The sequence below is a fragment of the Triticum urartu genome, chromosome 6A, assembly GCF_056163025.1.
Source record: "Triticum urartu cultivar PI428250 chromosome 6A, HENAU_Tu73, whole genome shotgun sequence".
In the NCBI taxonomy this organism is placed as follows: Eukaryota; Viridiplantae; Streptophyta; class Magnoliopsida; order Poales; family Poaceae; genus Triticum; species Triticum urartu.
Window position 1 is genome coordinate 82,547,635 of NC_141878.1, and position 21,368 is coordinate 82,569,002.

Sequence of the window (21,368 nt, forward strand, 5' to 3'; positions counted from 1 at the left end):
AGCCTTCCTCCTTGGATGTGCATGAAGCGGAAGTTCATTATGATGCCAGTTCTCATCTAAGGCCCTAAGCAACCCGGCAACGACATTGATGTGTACCTAAGGCCATTAGTTGAAGAACTTTTACAGCTGTGGAATGGAAACGGTGTACGTACGTGGGATGAGCACAAACAGGAGGAATTTAACCTGCACGCGCTGCTGTTTGTAACCATCAACGATTGGCCCGCTCTCAGTAACCTTTCAGGACAGACAAACAAGGGATACCATGCATGCACGCACTGTTTAGATGAAACTGAAAGTATATACCTGGACAAATGCAGGAAGAATGTGTACCTGGGCCATCGTCGATTTCTTCCGACCAACCATCAATGTCGAAAGAAAGGCAAGCATTTCAAAGGCAAGGCAGATCACCGGAAGAAGCCCGCCATGCGTACCGGTGATCACGTACTTGCTATGGTCAATGATTTACACGTAATCTTTGGAAAGGGTCCCGGCGGACTAGCTGTTCCAAATGACGCTGAGGGACACGCACCCATGTGGAAGAAGAAATCTATATTTTGGGACCTACCCTACTGGAAAGACCTAGAGGTCCGCTCTTCAATCGACGTGATGCACGTGACGAAGAACCTTTGCGTGAACCTGCTAGGCTTCTTGGGCGTGTATGGGAAGACAAAAGATACACCTGAGGCACGGGAGGACCTGCAACGTTTGCACGAAAAAGACGGCATGCCTCCGAAGCAGTATGAAGGTCCTGCCAGCTACGCTCTTACGAAAGAAGAGAAAGAAATCTTCTTTGAATGCCTGCTCAGTATGAAGGTCCCGACTGGCTTCTCGTCGAATATAAAGGGAATAATAAATATGTCAGAGAAAAAGTTCCAGAACCTAAAGTCTCATGACTGCCACGTGATTATGACACAACTGCTTCCGGTTGCATTGAGGGGGCTTCTACCGGAAAACGTCCGATTAGCCATTGTGAAGCTATGTGCATTCCTCAATGCAATCTCTCAGAAGGTGATCGATCCAGAAATCGTACCAAGGCTAAGGAGTGATGTGGCGCAATGTCTTGTCAGTTTCGAGCTGGTGTTCCCACCATCCTTCTTCAATATCATGACGCACGTCCTAGTTCATCCAGTCGACGAGATTGTCATTGGTCCCGGTTGGTGCCACGAACCGGGACCAATACTCTGTGTATATAAGCAGGACTTAGGAATTTTTTAGTTTCATCGACCATTTTGCCCCGACGACGCGGAGCTCATCGACGCCACCAGGTTGCCCGTGCTCTCCGTCGCCGCCCGTTCCTCGTCGCCGTCGCCCCGCGCCCTTGCCCCGACGGGTCGCCGCCCGGTCCTCGTCGTCGTCACCCTGCCCCCACGCGCCGACCCGCCTTAAGCTCCCCTGCTCTGACGCGCGTGCCGCCCCGGCGCCCCGAGCCCCTGCCCCGTGCTCGCCGTCGCCACCCGCTCCTCGTCGCCGTCGCCCCGTGCCCTTGCCCCGACGGGTCGCCGCCCGCTCCTCGTCGCCGTCGCCCCGCCCCCGCGCGCCGCCCTGGCGCCCTGAGCCCCTACCCCGTCCCGCCCCCGCGCGCCGGCGCCCTCGCCGCCCCCGCCGTCACCATCATCATCGCTAGCCGCCCCCGCCGTGAGCCGCCGCGCCGCCCCGGCTCTGTTTTTTTCATTTTTATTAGTTTAATTTTTTGTTCATATATATATAATGTATATGTGTATGTATGTGGCTATGTGTATGTAGATGTTCAAAATGTATAAAAAATTGTTCAGAGCATGTTTTTGTTCATATATGTATTTTTTTGTTCATATGTGTATTAATGTTTTTTCCATATATGTAATTTTTCTGGTTGTAAAAGAGTTAGGAAAATTTAGAATATGCTAAATATATATGTCAAAAATGTTTTTTTGTTCATAGAAAGTCTTTTGTTCATATGTAGAAAGTTTTTATATATGACTATGGATATATATTGGATATATATGAGAAATGATGATCCATGGAAAAGTTTTATATATGCAAAAGTTACATTTTTAGAAAAGTTTTATATATATGAAGGGAAGAAGAAGAAAAAGAAGGACAGGAAATAAGAAAATAAGAAGAGGAAGAAAGAAGAAGAGGAGAGGAAAAAGAGGAGAAATAAATAAGAAGAGGAAAAAAGAAGAAAAAGAAGAGGAGAAGAAGAAAGGAATAGAGGAGAAGAAGAAAGGAATAGAGGAGAAGAAGAAAAAATAGAAAATATTCTATTTTTTCTTCTTCTCCTCTATTCCTTTCTTCTTCTCCTCTTTTTTTTCTTTTTTTCTTCTTATTTTTTATCGGGTATGTCGTTGTCGATATACCCTGTGTCCCGATAACTTCAACACGAGGGGGGTTCGACCTACCCCCTCCCCGATAACATTATTTTCCCATGTATGTATGTCGTTGTTGTCGATATAACCCCTCCCGGATAACTTCCACAATGATAACTTATACCACGGGAGCACCCCCCGGCCCTCTCGCTCGACGAGAACTCTCGAGAACACCCAAACCCTAGAAAAAACGATGTCGGTCTCCTACCCCCTCCCGCCGCGCCCCTACCCTTGAAGCGTTGCCGAGGCCACCCCAAACCCGGAATAAGCTAGGTCTACGTTTGCCACTAATATATCCACATGCTGTCATGTTTGTGTAATAATTGCCATGTTGTAATATTTGCAGAAACAATGGAGCACGGACGAGACAAGGAACAAGAAGAGGTGTTGGGGGACATAATCTTAGCCGGAGGTGATGTCTTGTCGTATCTTAATGACAGTGATGGTCTGGAAGAACAGGGTGAAGAAGCAGGCTATGGTGATCGAAGAATGGAGGAGGAAAGACATGATTATGATGACTCCGGTGACCCAATGCTGGTGCAAGAAGGAGCCCGTGGTGACGGCTTCGGTGACCGAACAGAATCCGGCCAGGTAAATATATTAGTTAAGCCTGTGCTAACTAGCTAATTGATGCATTCATTGTTTTGGTATGTACACATATTAATTAACTCTCGTCTTTCTTCTTTTTTCTAGCCCTCCGGATCGAGCACAACTTCAGTAAAGAGACGAGGCCCGAAGAAAAAGTTGCGCTCGGATGAAAGGTTTGAGATCACAGCAATCGCGTGCGACGGCCAACCGATTGAACCCATTTGGACAAAGGAAGCATTTGCTGCTCAGTGTGGGGTTCTTATTAGGGACAAGATCCCGATCAGCATCCACCAATGGTATAAGCCTAAGAACGAAGACCCTGAGGTGTCTTATGTCAATGATATGCAGAAAGATGATCTTTGGACTGAGCTGAAGGCAAATTTCACCCTACCGCCAGAGGAGGATCCGGAGAAGCCAGTTAAAGATCAATTAATCAAGTGTCATGCTCTTAAGAAGATGGCAGACCTATTCAGGAGGTGGAAGAATGAGCTGAAAAGGTTTGTCGACAAAGAAGAGACACCAGAATTCATCGGCAAATATGAGAAGATCAGAGATCACTCGCACGCATTTGTGGCCCACAAGAAATCGGAAAAGAGTAAGAAGATGTTGGCGACAAACAAGCAAAATGCTGCGAAGAAGAAGCTTCACCATCGCACGGGGTCAGGTGGCTACCTCAAAGCCCGGCCTAAGTGGGCCAAGGCTGAGAATGATCTGCTTGATAAAGGGATCGAACCAGAGACAATGAACTGGCCAGACCGTTGCCGAACTTGGTTCTTCGGGGCTGGCGGAACCTTGGACCCTGTATCAGGGAAGTGCATTTGGATGGACGAGCAAATGAGAATACCAGTCAAGAGGCTTCAGCACTATATCGATGCAGCGCAGCAAGGGACATTCGTTCTAGACAGAGAGAACGACGAGCTCACAATGGCCCTTGGGAATACTGAGCACCCTGGATGGACACGAGGCACGCCAGGCTCCGTTCCATGGAAGGCTGGTTTTCCGGACGCAGGCGGTTACAAATGCGAGGAGAGGAGGAAAAAAGTTGAGCAGACCCAAATTCAGACACTGCATGAAAGGGTTCAAGCGCTAGAGGAACGAGAAGTAGCTCGCAGCAAGCGACCTGCCGAAACTACCCCTCCGTCTCAGCGGAGAAGCAGCATGGCTTCCACCGAGCTGCTTCAACCGGAGCATGTCTTGACGGCCCCTGCTAGCTGCCCCGTGGATGCTATCACGGAGTCTCAACATTGCCACCTTATGACGCATTGGCAGAACTTCAAAGTCAAGGCGGCTGTCGGCTCTGTTCGACCTCCTGAACCCGATGCAACTTTTCACTGTCGTCCGATTCCAGAAGGATATGCTAGGGTGACGATGGAAGAAATAACGGAGGGATTTGAGGACCTCCATCTTGACCACCCTACCAGTGAAGGGGAGACTCGGCTGGGTTCTGCTCTGAAGACTCCATGCCTATGGTGGAAGGAGCTCATCAACCTTCTGAACTGGACGCCTCCGCCTCCTCCTCCTCCTTCTCCGGCGAGTAAGGGCACTTCGCCTCCTCCTCCGGCGAGTGATCAGGGCACTCAGCCTCCTTCTCCGGCGCGTGGAGGCACTCCACCTCCATCTCCGCCTGCGCCAGCGCGCCCGAGCAGCCAGCCTCCTCCTTCTCCGCCTCGTCAGCAAGGGCGGAAGAGATCCGCCGCTGCTCCGGCTGCTCCAGAGCGTCGTAGTCCTTCTCCTCCGCCTCGTAAGCAAGGAAAGAAGATAGCCACAGCCGCTCCGTCTGCTCTGCCGGCGTCTAGCAGTACAGCCAGAGGCGGGAGGCAATCCAGATTCGGTCTTTCTCTGAAGACTCCATAGAAGTTACCATACGAGAGGACCCCGGAGGAGAATGCGAAGATCGCGCGAGCCGAAGTGACGAACTTCTTTCAAGGGGTGAAAGCAAAGAAACATCCACCTCCGGAGGAGAAGGTAGATCCAGTGAAAGCGAAGCGCACTCTGGCTGCCCTGACAAAACCACCAAAGTCTCCGCCGAGAGGCAACTATGAGCGCATTATTGCAAAGACATTTGTCGAAGCGGAGCGGTCGGGAAGTATTGTCAGTGATCAAAGGATAAAAGAACGATGAGCTGGGAAAAAAATTGCCTAGCTCGGTGAACAAGCGAACTAATCGTGCCCCCCGCTCAAGGTGTCTAGCGACATCGTCGCTAATGATCCGAGGATGGTGCCCGGTTATAGCAATCTTGGAGATTAACTGCCCGACGATGTACATTATGATTTCTTGGAGGTGGAGGTACACAGATACGAGTACGGGAAGCCTCTCGTCAAAGATGAAAGATCTCTAACAACGATTATGCGAAGATTGCATGATTGGTACATGAAAACCTGCAGAGAGTCTGGGGAAGGAATACTTTGACGCTGAGAGTTAAAGAGGAGCATGACCTCGTTAGAATTGAACTGTTGAATGTTCCATTTGAGGAGTTCTTCCAGTTTTTCAATCAAAAGGCCCTCGATAAATCAACGGTCACTTGCTACTGTCTGTAAGTAGTACTACTTCTGTTATTAAGTCTCTCTATATAGGTCAGCTCTTTCATTGCATGTATTTATAATTATCCTCACTATATTATGCAGATTGAAGATCGCCGAATTGAAGAAAAGACAAGTCGGTGATATTGGGTTCATTAACACAAATCTCATAGATGCAACCGAGGTTAAATATCATGCCGAAAATACCGAGGCCAACTTGCTATGATCATTGGTAATAAATGAAAACAAAGATATAATACTCTTTCCTTACAACTTCAAGTGAGTGTTACTGTCTTGTGCATATTCGGTTTCCCTTATTAGTCCAGGTTATAGTAATGTAATTGATGAGTTATGCATGCGTGCGCAGGTTCCACTATATTCTCCTAGAGATTAAGCTTGAGCAGGGACTAGTAACCGTCTTAGACTCGAGACGAAAAGATCCCCAGGAGTATGCGGACATGACTCAAATGCTCGAGAAGTAAGTTAAATCGATCATTATCCACCATATCAGCAACTTTGTTCATTTCCTGATATCAAATAATTGTTTTCTTTGTCTGGCAGGGTTTGGAGAAAATTCACCAAAAAAGCTCCAGGACTGCCGAAAAAGCTGCAATTTAGACACCCGAAAGTAAGTACTATAGTAGCATGTTCCGCGCATCTCCTAGTGATTCAAGCGCTAGTTTCATCAATACCATTTAGCATGCTTGCTTATCAGTTTGATTGACCTCTATTTCTTATAAAGTGGTTGTGGCAGGAACAAGGGAATGATTTCTGTGGATACTACTTTTGCGAGTCCATCCGCCACACGACATGTGAGCGGGGCTACTCTGACGAACAATATGAAGTGCGTAAGAAATAATATTCACAATTTTATTTTATTACCATCATTTGTGTTGAGTTTCATTTATTCATATATATATGTATTGACCCCGTTCTTCAAATTAGATCTTTCGGATGCGGGATGAACTCCTACCACCAGATCGTATGCGAGCAATTCAAGAGGAATTGGCGGCATTCTTCCTTGACCATGTGATCGCTGAAGACGGAGAATACTATGTGGACCATGTGTTCATATATAATTAGGAGATTATATTGTAAGAGATAATTATTGTATATATGTAGCTGGTAGTGTCGGATAGATATACGAGAACTTGTTGTTCGACCAATCACTCGGAGAAGGAGAGGTGGTCGATATCACTTCTCTCTGTATGCATATGTTCATGACGATCTTCTGTTTCCTTCATTTGCTTACTAGCTAGCGTGTCTAGTCCTCTCTATACGTATATAGTACGTAGCGTCGACCAAGCACGGAGATAAGAGAGGACACTTCTCTCTATTAATTAGCTAGCTAACACAATATATGAAACACCTAAATTAACCCCCCAAAACCCCCAACCCCCGCCCCCTTAAAAAAACAAAAACTCCAGCCCCTGAAATGCTGACGCGTTGATGCCTATTGGTCCCAGTTGGTGCCACCAACTGGGACCAAAGGCCCTCCTGCCTGGGCTCGCCGCACCGGCCACGTGGAGGCCCATCTGTCTCGGTTCGTGTAAGAACCGGGACTGAAGGCCTAGGGCATTAGTAATGACCCTTTCGTCCCGGTTCAACAACTGGGACAAAAGGCCCTTACCAACCGGGACAAATGACCCTTTTTCTACTAGTGTTACTAGTTTTGCAAAAAAAATGTTAGTTGTGGCGCACCGTGTCTGGGATGCGCTATTACTAGTTTGAACTAGTAATGGCGCACTGTACCCCTGTGCGCCATTACTAGTTTTGAAAAAAAAAGTTAAAAAAAATTGTTAGTAGTGGCGCACGGAGCGTGTGGTGCGCCATTAATAGTTTTGAAAAAATAAAAAAATTGCTAGTAATGGCGCACGGTGTGTCTGGTGCGCCATTAGTAATGAGGACACTAATGGCGCACCTATATCTGGTGCGCCACTGCTACGACATACATGGTGCGCCATTAATGTCCATATTAGCTATAACCTTTTTGTAGTACTAGTGTAGGTACTTAACAAGAGATTATCTTTTCAACCCTTATCCTCTGTTACTCAATATATGCTCATACATTTATTTTTACAATTGCTTACAGATATAGACAAGTATACCCGCAGCAACACGCGAGGTATCATTTAGTTTGCGTAGTACATGCCTACGTGATAAAATATCAGCACGAGATTAACACTGTTAATACCATGTTCATGATTATTTCTGAATTTGATTAATCAGAAAATTAATAATTTACCTCAACATAGAAATAATCATGAACATGGTATTATAAGCCTGTGCTAACGTACACGTACGTACATGGCGAACGGCCGGACACGTACTCCCATCATCCATGGCGAGCGGCCGGGAGAGTTTTGGAAAAGTGAAGGGTAAGGGTTGTCGTTGTGCCAACGACTAGCGGGCCAGCTGGGAGTAGACGCGCGTCCGCTTCGTGTTCGCGCCGATACAAACGAGGCCCAAATTTGGGTCAGGAATGGGTTATCTGGTGGATGAAAAGCGAACGCGCGTCTGTTTGGGTCGGCGTCTTAGGCCGACTTTTCTGTCCGTGGCGACTCAAACGGACACGCGCGGACGAAATGGGTCAATGCGTTGGAGTTGATGTTACATCCTTTTTTTTCTATAGATACAATTTTTTTTTTCTTTTTTACTGACATTATCACGGGCACCCATTCCCCATGAAAATGAACACGGGTGTACAACGGGACCTAAGTTTCATACTCCAAAATTTCAGAATTTTTTGAATTTTTCTAATATATTTTTAATACTATATTCATATAGGGTTGTGTGGCACCCAAGAGCCACAAACCCCTCTTCCGTACTACCAAACCTATCAATCGTAGCCTGTTGTTTTTTTGTTTTTGTTTTTTTTTGCGAAATAATCGTAGCCTGCTTAGGACAGGAAACATGTCTAGCACGACATGGCTTTGCTCTGATTAATTTCCAACGGTGGCCTCTTCTTCTTTTCTTAAACAAATGAAAAAACAGAGGACACTATTTGGAGCATCGTCCAATGTACTTAGCTTCTGACCTCACAACACAGAGATCCACGTAAGGAAATAATCGCATTCATCCATCAAAAAATTTGGCTGGATCTCTGACCACGGAGATGCCGGTTGGTAGCACTGTCTTCCGTTTGTCCTTTGCGTACGTATTTTTGTTAATACAAATATATTTGCGGAATAATGTCAAACTGATGCATTTCAACGGCTTAATTTTCACGGCCGGACAGAATTGTTTTCGTCGAGGCGGCAGTGATTGCGACTTTTCTTGCGACTTATTTCCCCAACAATCAGTCAACCACTAGAAGAACTGGACCGTACTTCCCTCCGCTCCAAGTTTACCTAAATGTAATCCTCAGGAGAAACGATCAACTAGAGTTGTTTGTGTACATGGACGGCCAACAGAGTGAACCAACTAACCAGCACTCCTTTTTTGTTGACAGCTAATCATTACTCCCTCTATAAACTAATATAAAAGTGTTTAGATCACTAAAGTAGTGATCTAAACGCTATTACATTAGTTTTACGGAGGAAGTACTCGTCTAGCTTATATATACGCGAAGCGAGACGCGGAGCTAGTTGTGTACGTACTCTTGTGGCACGAGACAATGGCGGCGGAGCAGGGAGAGGCGGCGGTCATGACGGAGGCAGAGGCGAAGTCCTTCGTCGAGCAGCTAGTCGGCTTCACCGGCGACGACCACGAAAGGTTCCTGCTCAAGATCAAGAACCGCTTCGACCGGTACGTGCATGCATGCGAACTGGACACGCATAATCATCGATCGTACATGTGTTAATTTGTGTCCATCAACTTGTTTGCAGCGTCGGAATGGAGCTTCCGACGATCGAGGTGCGTGCGGTGGGGCTGGCGGTGGAGGCGGAGGCCTACGCCGCCGGCGGCCGCGCGACGCCGACCATCCTCAACGCCGCCACCAACGCTCTTATGGTATTTATATATATCCATTTGATAACCAGAAGCAGGAATATTAGTTTACAGAGGGTGTAGTTAATAATCAATTCCGTTCCCAACCGTGGTGTGTTAGGACGTGGCGAACACGTTGCGTATGGTACCAAACACCTGGAAGACGAAGCATGCGCTGCTCCATGAAACCAATGCCATCATCAGGCCACGCAGGTACTGCATATCATGGGTAGCTAGCTTCGGTTTTTCATGTTTGTTCCATGCATGGGCTAATTTTTCTCTTCTCCATTTTGATTTTGTTTGTTTCAAGGATGACTTTGCTGTTGGGGTCTCCTGGGTCCGGGAAGACCACGTTGCTCAAGGCTTTGGCCGGACGGATGCTAGACTCAGGACTCAAGGTCTCTTCTTCTTTCTTAAGTTGGTGCTCATTTTTCTATCATATCTTTTTTCCTCGCCTATCCATAACTTGTCTTGTACAGTATAACTTTACTATTTGCTAGCGTGTTTTCTATGTGTGTGTGTTGTGTTGGTTGTGTGCATCCTAATTATATAAGGACCGAGCGTCAGCTTATTATGTTTGTATCATCTTGATGCTCCATTTTAAGTCAATAAAATATATTATTTGTTGAAAAAGTCGGTGCTCATTTTCTAATCACACAAAACTTGTTTGTAAGTAATTTATGTTAATAATTAAATAAAGCGATGCAGGTGTCAGGGAGGGTGACCTACAACGGACACGGCATGGAGGAATTTGTCGCCGAGAAGGCAGCAGCATACGTTAGCCAGGAGGATCTCCACACCGGGGAGATGACCGTTAGGGAGACGCTCGCCTTCTCCGCCGAGTGTCAAGGCACCGGTGACCGTCAGGGTAACTGAAAAATAAAGAATAACCAACCATGGACCAGCGGTTGTTTTAACAGTCACCACTTTACAAAAATTCAGATGAAAAAAAAATAGCACTCCGTCCCGACAGGTGCATAGGATGTGCACGTGCTTCTAGGTCAACAATTTGATCTGACTAGCCAAATATGTACAACTTCCTCCATCCCCAATTACCTGTCCCAGTAATTTCAGACCAAGAGAGTATATGTGAACAAAAATTATATATTTAGAAACTTCATCCATATATGAATCCGATGATACACTTTTGTTGGTATATATAACATATATTTAATTAGCCAAATCGATGATTTAGAAACAAGTGTACGCTCTATGCACATGTTCAGAAGGAGTGTGTACTATATGCAAGGTAAATTTTGTGTGTTCTTAGCTTTTTCTATCGTGTCTTAAACGTGCGTGCTCTATTCAGATTTGTTAGCCGAGCTGGCGAGAAGGGAGGGGGAAGCGGGCCTGACACCGGAGCATGACATCGACGTGTTCATGAAGGTGAAAAACTAAAGTCAATGTATTTTTTGTCGATGCAATTCTTTTTAAAATTGAAACAATCTTTTTAGGAGGAGCGCTTCAATACATGCCTCCTAAAAATAACTTAAAGGGTATTTTCGTACTCAAATTAGTTGTCTTAAATTTGCCTAGCTATAAATGTATCTAACACTGAAACATGTCTAAACACGTCCGTACCTAGACAAATCTAAGAGTAACAGAACCGAAGGAGTGGATGGTAATTAGATCCAAATCCATAGGAACGCCCGTTTTTCGTATCTCCATCTATCTTCCTCTTCCTTGGTCGATCTCGTGCGCAAGTATTGTCTGAGGAATCAATGACCTTGTCAAAGCTTTCTGATCCTGATTGAGGTGTCCGCTCCCGCCCGCCCACCCACCGGCCACGCCCTTAGATCAAAGACGTAGCCGAAGAGAACTAAACTGGATTTAGGGGATGCAGTTAAAGACATCCATTGCAGTTTGAACAATGAATCCATCTATAACTGAATTAGATCCAACTCGTGCGAACACTGATGGCCAGAGACAGATCGATATGGAGATCAATTTGACGAGTTAATTTCTCAACAACATGAGTTAGTTAAATAGACAATACTACCTTTATGGTTGAAGAGGTATGTTTTAATCTCAACCATGCATCTGCATCCAAAGTTCTAAACTTTGCCCGAGGGTGCACCAAAGCAAGCTTTAGGATGTGTTGGCCCACATGCATGTTTTGATTTCACCTTCTCTCGCTTAGTCACATAAACAACAGTGTAGTATTTTGCTCCAACAATTTGATCTAACAATATATCATTTATATCAAGTTGTAAAGCAACCCTAATTTCTTCCTTAGAGTCACATGCTCACATCAACATAGTTTCTGACTCATTGAGTACTATCTTACAAAACTTCCACTGTTTCAATGTTTCTTGATGCATAGTTTCATTCTTGTAGGAATCTGCAATCGGAGGCAAGAGCAACATAGTTACAAACTATATAATGCAGGTTTGATTTATGGGATTTTGGTTCTCTATGGCTCTTCAACTTTTATGAGTACACTTTCAGTTCACATATTAGTATTAGAGTTACTTCATTCGATAGCACTTTACTTTCACTTCAGATCTTAGGACTTCATACCTGTTCGGATACATTGGTTGGAAATGACATGGCAAGAGGTATATCCGGCGGACAAAGGAAACGTGTCACGATAGGTATGTTGTACAAGAAGCTCCCATGTTACATATTGAAATTTCCGTAACAAAGAATGTTAATTTTTTGAACTACTTGTATGACTTTGGCTTTTAAATTAGAGGATTTTTATCCAGTTCCTCAAAAGAAGGTCATCTACAAGAGAATTGACATGCCAAATTGGTAGTTGTGATATTTCGTAGTAATGGATCAAAACACTTATGCTTGCTTGACATATCTGATTGGTTGCAGGAGAAATGCTCATTGGTCCGGCAAGATCCCTATTCATGGATGAGATCTCGAATGGGCTTGACAGCTCAACTGCATTTCAGATAGTGAATTTCCTAGGGCAATTGGTCCACATACTTGGGGGAACGGCTGTCATCTCTTTACTTCAACCATCACCTGAAACATATGATCTTTTTGATGATGTCATGCTCCTATCAGAGGGGCATGTTGTCTATCAAGGGCCCAAAGAGAACGTGATTGAGTTTTTTGAGTCCCTAGGCTTCAGATGTCCCCAGAGAAAAGCTATTGCCGACTTCTTGTTAGAAGTACACACGTCTTAGCTTCGCAAATGTCAAAAAAAATATATTAAATCATAGCATATTGCTCACATTATTTATTTATTTGATTGAAAGGTGACTTCAATTAAAGATCAAAAGCATTACTGGACAAGGGATGGTGAAACTTATCAGTACATCACTGTGGAGAAATTTGCAGAAGCTTTTCATGCATTTCATGTTGGTCAGATAATTCTAAAGGCCCTTGAGATCCCATTTGAGAAGAACCAGAGTCTATCACCAGCTCTAACCAATTCAAAATATGGTGTGAGCAAACGACGGTTGGTCAATGCCATATCTGCTAGAGAAATCCTACTTATGAGAAGGAACTCGTCCCTATACATGGTTAATTTTGCACATGTGAGTTCATACCCCCTCCCCCCACTTCACCCAATATAAATCATTCTTTCACTTTTCACATTCATTTGTTCAAGACTTTGCCCATGGTTTTTGACAAGAATATATTAGTTCTCACATGCCTTTTAAATATGTTTATAGTAATACATTACGCTTTTCACCAACCAATTTGCTCCTAGTCACACCAAAAATACGGACATGGCTTTCTATGGTTCTAACATGACACAATTCAACTAAGTTGAACATCACACTAGTTATTTAACATGATTGACACATGAATAGACCAAGCTAGCCATGAACATAACATAAACATGCCATATGAGTTCTAATCTAGTAGTCCTAGCATGTCAAGATGTACTTTAAAAGGCCATTCAACGCGTCTGGTATTATGTGAGATGGAAATTTAACCCCAGGTACTGAATACATGAGGTCAAATTAGGCGATGGAAGAGAGTCACCGGACAGATGCTACATGGGCTTACATGTACTGATAAAAGGTGTACTCCAATTGTTCCAAAATAATTGAAGCTCTAGATTTCTCCTAAGTCAAATTTCATTAAGTTTTACCAAGTCTATATAAAGATACTTTAACATCTACAACACCAAATTTGCTTCATTAGATTCATTATTAAATATATTTTTCATGTTATATAATTGATATTGTATAGCTTAGCAAAAATAAGGCTTGGTTAAACTTTAAAAAGTTAGGACAATCCTAGATTTTCAAATAGTATGGAATGGAGGGAGTAGTATCTAGTATAAAATATCTCGACAATGTGAAGTTCTACAAAATTCAAGGAATACTACAAGTTATTAATAGTGTCTCAAAGATATGGGATCATGCCTGATCTTTGCTCTAGAATCAATAATTGTTGTAGAATAATAGCGCACAGTTTTCATAGTTAAACTATATGCAAACAACTACCGATTATAATGAATACTCTTGTGACAGATGGCTATGATAGCATTCATCGCGTTAACAATCTTCTGGAAAAGCAACATGCATCGTGATTCATTGACTGATGGAGGGTTATATCTTGGGGTGTTGTTTTTCCTTGTGGGTGAAACCATGTTCAGCAATTTAGGTGACCTTGGCGGAACTATCATGAAACTGCCACTTTTCTTTAAGGAAAGGGATGTTTTCTATCCGGCATGGGCGTACACTTTGCCTCAATGGATTCTTAAGATTCCCATCACCCTTGTTGAAATCACAATATTGGTTTCCATGACATATTATGCAGTTGGGTTTGACCCAAATATTGGGAGGTGAGCATCACAAATGAATGGCAAAAAAATTCTATTATGTGCAGTTTTTCATGGTCCAAGTAAACTCATCTTGATCTATCAATCTAGTTTGCTTCACTTTGCTTGATTTCTACTCAGTTTATTGCATAATCTACTCAGTTGTTTTTTCCATTTTTGCGTACTTCTCATATGCAAAATTTTAGTATTTTAAATTTTATAAACATTGCAAACTAGCTAAAAAAAGTGTTGCACTCAGTAGATTAAGTATTTTTGGCAATAGAATATATAATTATAAATTGTAGTATTGCTTGTGTATTCTTGTTTGAACATTGATGCACTTTGGCTATGTATGTTGTTGGGATTTCAAGACTCGGAAACCCCATTTTTATTCAAGGAAGAAAAATAAAATGGAAGCAACTATGAAGAAAGTGAATACAACAAGTTGATTAAACAAAAATAAAAAGTGTTATTGTTTATTATTATGGTGGTTCATGAGTTTATTTGTAGAGGTGATTTACGCTTTCATTACATGTTAAGTCTGTCAGGTGCACACTCTAGATGTATTTGTTGCATTTCCCATTCAATGAAATTATTTGTTTTATGTTAACCCACAATAAATAATAAATGGGCAAACAAAAATGACTTGCACATTTCAGGTTCTTCAAGCAATATTTTTTGCTTCTAGCACTAAGTCAGATGTCATCTTCCTTGTTCCGGTTGATTGCCGGAGTAACGAGAAACATGTTTGCAGCAAACATCTTTGGAACATTTACAATGCTTTTGCTTTTGCTCTTAGGTGGATTTTTACTTTCTAGCGGTAAGTTCGCCACTAGTAGTCATTCCATAATTTGTGTTTTTCTTAAATTTGTGGTTCTTATTTGCCCCCTTTCCCGTTCAGAAAACTTCAACAAGTTTTGGATGCTTGGCTACTGGATCTCACCATTGATGTATGCACAAACTGCAATTTCGACAAATGAATTTACATCTCACCGCTGGAGTAAAGTACACCTCAAGACCAGAACTTTGAAACTTATAGAAAAAAATATGGCTGACAGTCTAACAAACTTAACATTTGGCTTTTCAGGCACTTCCTGGGTCAACAGATCCATTAGGGACAAGTGTCTTGAAATCTCGAGGGATATTTGTGGAGGCAAAATGGTACTGGATTGGCTTAGGTGTACTGATTGGATACACACTTATATTTAATGGCCTCTACACCGCAGCTTTTACATACTTCAAAAGTACGTTTAATTGCATGACTATTGCATCGACTTGTTTCCAGATACACAAATTCTAAAGGAAGATGGTTTGTTCTTGTTTGTAGCACATGGTAGAGGCTTTTCATCATTGACAAACAAGGCACTAGAGAAAAAATTTGCAAAACTGAGTAGGGATGCTCCCTCAAAAAGATCTCACCAGAAAAGAGTAATGAATGAATTGGAGAGTCCTAGAAACAACGGAAGGGTATCGCTTCCATTTGTGCCACTTTCACTTACCTTTGACAACATAAGGTATTCAGTAGACATACCAAAGGTAAAACAACATGTCTCCTATTATCTCAAGATTATTTTAAGAACTAGCATGCGAAACATACTTCCCCCATTCTTATTTACTTCGGCGTTCATTTTTCAGGAAAATAAAGCACGGGGTGAGACAAAAGATCGTTTGGAAATACTAAAGGGTGTGAGTGGTTGCTTTAGACCAGGTGTGCTGACTGCATTAATGGGCATTAGTGGTGCCGGAAAAACAACGTTGATGGATGTGTTAGCAGGAAGGATAACCGGAGGCTACAGAGAGGGGACTATAACTATCTCGGGCTACCAAAAGAAGCAAGAAACCTTTTGTCGTATATTTGGATACTGTGAGCAGTCAGATATCCAGTCTCCACACTTGACTGTTCTTGAGTCACTTCTATTCTCCGCGTGGCTTCGATTACCATCAGAAATTGACTCATTAACAAGAAGGGTCAGTTTGATGAAAAAAATAACAACAAAGATTATTTATTTGCTTTCGAGTTTTTATTTAATATTTTTGTTAATTTCTTTGTCAACTTCTGGATGCAGATATTTGTTGAGGACATGCTGGAGCTCTTGGATCTCACATCATTGGGAGGTGCACAAGTTGGACATCCTGGAGGATATGGTCTCTCAAGTGAGCAACGGAAGAGGCTGACCATTGCAGTAGAGCTTGTAGCTAATCCTTCTATTATTTTCATGGATGAGCCAACATCAGGGCTTGATGCTAGGGCTGCAGCAATTGTAATGAGGACTGTCAGGAACCTAGTGGACACTGGTAAAACTGTTGCCTGCACCATTCACCAGCCAAGCATAGACATATTTGAAACTTTCGACGAGGTAATGAAGTTATTGCTTCTAGTTGCAACCTGTAGTGTCTTGAATTGTAAGTTTGTTTCATTATTCTTGATGAATTGTAGCTTTTTCTACTGAATCAAGGAGGGGAGGAGATCTATGTTGGTCCACTAGGCGAGAAATCTTTGAATATGATCACATACTTTGAGGTTAGTCAAATAGAAGCATGAAAATTACCTTTTTACTACTCTATAGATTCATGGAACTTGCCAGGAGTGAAATTATTGTTGCATTTGGTTTATTCAGGGAATAGGCATCAATAGGATACAAGAGGGGTATAACCCCGCAACTTGGATGTTGGAGGTGACCTCAACAGTACAAGAGCAAATGTTGGGGATTAATCTTTCTGTAATATTCAAACAATCAGAGCTATATCAGTAAGTGCAATGCATCTTAATAATCCGTTAATTTTAGGAACTAAGAAAGTCCCAGTTACAGAATGTAACTTATTACTATCTTTGGAGTAGAATTATAATCTAGAAACATTTACCTACCCAAGCTATCCAAGGTACCAAAACACATTGGATCTCTTAAATCTAGTAGCTATAGAAGAATGATCTACCGCCTTATGCCAACTTGTCCTAAGAATTGTTTAGTGAATAGAATCTTATGGCCAGTCAATGCAGAATTATGTTGTGAACTAGCTTGACTGTGTTGCCTAGAATTCATGTATGTAAGACCCAAAGGAGGTAATTCTTTCTACATAAGGTGTCTGAAGATTTCGCTTGTGTGAGGATCGATACCAACTACTTTGTTCTAGGGTCTTGGGGCATATGCTGCTAGTTGGCCTGCTACCAGTTATTACTGAAATTGTTGGTTGCTTTCAAGTTTTGTTTTCTCATCCAAATAGTTTGTATGGTAACTTCCTAATAGTTTGGGGTTGAAGCATGTACATATTCTAGTATACAGATGTCCTATTATTAGTGGTAGTTTCATGTGACTATAAATTTGAGGTGTAATCAAAATGATTTAATTTTCAACAAAATATTTTTTCTAAAGGCATCTAATGTGTATGGAATTCGAATTTGGTTGGGTGCACAAGTTCTTATTCAAGAAAACACAAGATCATAGATATAACAAGTTAGACTCAGTTTGGTGTGCATATTATGGTAGCTTCAGTTCACAGTTTTATTTTATGATTTAGATACATGAACTACTTTGAAGCGTCTTTTAGCTACATTCTAGAATCATAATGGAAAATGTCTACTACTTATTTTTGTGAGAAAGAAAATTCTTTTTACAATATGGGAATATTGTAGTCATTAATTAGCTTTGCCATGTCTTATGTAACTGGAAATTATAGAGAAAAACAACGACCAATCAATAGTTAATTATTGTTTGTGGGTTTGTTAGTTGTTGTTTGGCTTAAGATGGATCATGAACCTAAGTGTTTTTTACACCTTTAGTTCATATATCTGCTTAGTTTAGTTTTGCATCATATTCATATATTTTTTCTAGGTCTAGTAACTCATAACGTCATATCGTATGGTTTGACTCCATTGCCCTTTGTCACTACACATGTTTCCTCTACTTGAGCGATATTTCTAGAAATCAAATTAATTTTATTGTGCTCTATTTTTCGGGATGCACATGACATGTTCCAACACTACTATTTATAATTTCAGGAAGAACAAGGCCTTGATAAAGGAACTAAGTATGCCTCCTCCTAGCTCAACCGATCTCCATTTTTCTAATAAGTATTCACAATCTTTAGTGAAGCAATGCTTAATATGCTTATGGAAGCAAAACTTATCATATTGGAGGAATATTCATTACACCGGGAGTAGATATTGTATCACCATAATCATAGCATTGCTTTTTGGCACGGTATTCTGGGACCTTGGAATGAAAAGGTGGGTTTTTCAATTATCACCTGATTGTTATTTATTCTTGTATTGTGGTCTCCACATTGTAAAATGTTTCTCTACACCTTACAGAGCGAGACGACAAGATTTGTTCAATTCCATGGGGTCCATGTACGCTGCCATTCTAATGATCGGTATTTCGAATGCATCGGGTGTCCAACCGGTGATTGCAATGGAAAGAATAGTGTTCTACAAGGAAAGAGCATCTCGAATGTACTCATCCCTACCGTATACATTTGCACAGGTGACTAATTCACCTCACTCGTGCATACTGCGTGGTACTTATATTTTATATCTCGAATGACTTGATGAAATTGTCATTATGATCGCAGGTTGTAATTGAGCTCCCATACATATTCGTTCAAACTCTTATTTATGGAGTTTTGGTATATGCAATGATAGGATTTGAGTGGACTGCAACCAAATTCTTTTGGTACTTGTTCTTCATGTACTTCACATTCTTGTACTTCACATTCTTTGGGATGATGGCTGCGGGACTTTCACCCAGTGGTGGTATTGCAGCAATTATATCATCTGCATCCTATGGCCTATGGAACTTGTTCTCTGGGTTTCTCATCCCAGTTTATGTGAGTTTCTCCACCCACACAACATAGTTATGCTCAATTGGTTCTAGTCCTCCAGCTAACTATATGAATATATCTTGATTCACAATACATTTTTGGTTTGATGCAGAGAATTCCTATCTGGTGGAGTTGGTATTACTGGATATGCCCGGTTGCATGGACATTGTATGGTCTAGTCGCTTCACAATTTGGGGATGTCGAGGAGAAACTTGAGACTGGTGAGACTGTAGCAGAGTTCCTGAGGAGCTACTATGGTTTCAGGCATGAATTCTTGGGAGTGATTGCCACAGTGACTATGGGATGCACTGTGGCTTTCGCCCTCTTGTTTGGCTTTTCTATCAAGTATATCAACTTCCAAAGGAGATGAGGCTTTAACAAGACTAGTAGTGGCAAGAAGAAATTGTAGTCTCCTTGCGAAATATGGCCAAGAAGTATATTTAGTGTTAGATATATCCGTCACACCCCACATATAGACAAGGAGGTGTTGACAGGGAGGCACCATGGTTGGAATGTGTGACCATGTGTGGCATGCGTGAGTTATTGGCTAGGCCTATGTGTAAGTGTTGTTAAAACTCTCTGTAGTCATCCAGTCAAATTTTCAAAAAAAAGGAAATGGGTAAACTCTCGAGAGACTCGTCTCTTTGGCCATATGTCTTGTGTTTTGTGATTTGTTTATGTCTTCTTTTCGTCCATGATATCTTCTCAAGACATCACAAATTGGTATCTAGAGGTAAATTTGACTTGCTATGCGCTCACACTCCTGAGACCATCCCAATTGGTAGGAGGTCGCTCCGCCTTGATCTACTATAAGTCCAAAATTGGCATTCGGGGGATTAAGGGGAAGTTGTGTTGGCTCCAAAATTAAGCAATCCAAGTGCCCAAACTTGCTTTTTTTACTTGAATGGAGGCAATGCAATGTTTTTGTATGAATGACTCGATAAGGCACTCAACGAGAAATTATTGGTGTTTCTAGAGGAGGCACAGAAGGTGGTGATACGTCTCCAACGTATCTATAATTTTTTATTGTTCCATGCTATATTATATTCTGTTTTGGACATTATTGCACTTTATTATACACTTTTATATTATTTTTTGGGACTAACCTATTAACCGGAGGCCCAACCCAGAATTGTTGTTTTTTTGCCTATTTCAGAGTTTCGCAGAAAAAGAATATCAAATGGAGTCCAAACAGAATGAAACCTTCGGGAACGTGATTTTCGGAACGAACGTGATCCAGAGGACTTGGACCCTACGTCAAGACATCAACCAGGAGGGCACGAGGTAGGGGGGCGCGCCTACCCCCCCCCCCCCCCAGGCGCGCCCTCCACCCTCGTGGGCCCCATGTTGCTCCACCGACGTACTCCTTCCTCCTATATATACCTACGTACCCCCAAACTACCAGATACAGAGCCAAAAACCTAATTCCACCGCCGCAACCTTCTGTACCCGTGAGATCCCATCTTGGGGACTGTTTCGGAGCTCCGACGGAGGGGGCATCGATCATGGAGGAGGAACACCTTGTGTGCTATCTGATCGCGGAGGCGAATATTTGAGTTACGAGTTTGGCCTTCATTTGAAAAAATGTGGAATAGTTTTGCAAGTCACGCCACCTGGAACACCACCGAGTAATGGTGTGTCCGAACATCGTAACCATACTTTATTAGATATGGTGCAACGATCTATGATGTCTCTTACTGATTTACCACTATCGTTTTGGGGTTATGCATTACAGATAGCTGCATTCACGTTAAATAGGGCACCGTCTAAAAATCCGTTGAGACGACACCGTATGAACTCTGGTTTAGCAGGAAACCTAAGCCGTCGTTTCTTAAAGTTTCGGGTTGCAATGCTTATGTGAAAAAGTTTCAGCCTGATAAGCTCAAACCCAAATCGGAGAAGTGCGTCTTCATAGGATACCCAAAAGAAACTGTTGGGTACACCTTCTATCATAGATCCTAAGGCAAGATCTTTGTTGCTAAGAGTGGATCCTTTCTAGAGAAGGAGTTTCTCTCGAAAGAAGTGAGTGGGAGGAAAGTAGAACTTGATGAGGTAATTGTACCTTCTCTCGAATTGGAAAGTAGCTCATCACTGAAATCAGTTCCAGTGATGCCTACACCAATTAGTGAGGAAGTTAATGATGATGATCATGAAACTTTAGATCAAGTTACTACCGAACCTCGTCAACCAGAGTACGATGCGCACTAGAGTGGTACGGTAATACTGTTCTGGAAGTCATGTTACTAGACCATGATGAACCTACGAATTATGAGGAAGCGATGATGAGCCCAGATTTCGACAGATGGCTTGAGGCCATGAAATCTGAGATAGAATCCATGTATGAGAACAAAGTGTGGACTTTGGTGGACTTGCCCGATGATTGGCAAGCCATTGAGAATAAATGGATCTTCGAGAGGAAGAAGGACGCTGATAGTAGTG

The 21,368-nt window shown here is 42.4% G+C and overlaps 2 protein-coding genes across 3 annotated transcripts; both read left to right on the plus strand.

The window, feature by feature from the left end:
* Positions 1 to 2,645: 2,645 nt before the first annotated feature.
* LOC147964101 (uncharacterized) lies at positions 2,646 to 7,689 on the plus strand. The gene is made up of 4 exons (XM_087529834.1): positions 2,646 to 2,936; positions 3,039 to 4,602; positions 7,545 to 7,577; positions 7,682 to 7,689. Exons 1-4 carry the CDS (start codon positions 2,646 to 2,648, stop codon positions 7,687 to 7,689), a joined length of 1,896 nt encoding a protein of 631 aa, XP_087385960.1.
* A 2,000-nt stretch (positions 7,690 to 9,689) lies between these two features.
* LOC125515917 (ABC transporter G family member 37-like) lies at positions 9,690 to 19,347 on the plus strand. Of its 2 annotated transcripts, none has more exons than XM_087528727.1 (20): positions 9,690 to 9,777; positions 10,088 to 10,247; positions 10,689 to 10,765; positions 11,717 to 11,767; positions 11,883 to 11,973; positions 12,203 to 12,504; positions 12,592 to 12,873; positions 13,822 to 14,135; positions 14,771 to 14,931; positions 15,013 to 15,116; positions 15,199 to 15,355; positions 15,439 to 15,647; positions 15,747 to 16,079; positions 16,178 to 16,468; positions 16,549 to 16,632; positions 16,730 to 16,860; positions 18,109 to 18,336; positions 18,421 to 18,592; positions 18,681 to 18,929; positions 19,042 to 19,347. In XM_087528727.1, exons 1-20 carry the CDS (start codon positions 9,691 to 9,693, stop codon positions 19,297 to 19,299), a joined length of 3,741 nt encoding a protein of 1,246 aa, XP_087384853.1. In that variant the 5' UTR covers position 9,690; the 3' UTR covers positions 19,300 to 19,347. The 2 variants fall into 2 exon arrangements, with proteins under 2 accessions (XP_087384853.1, XP_087384852.1); XM_087528726.1 differs by having other exon boundaries at positions 9,691 to 9,777; positions 18,681 to 18,935.
* Positions 19,348 to 21,368: the final 2,021 nt, after the last annotated feature.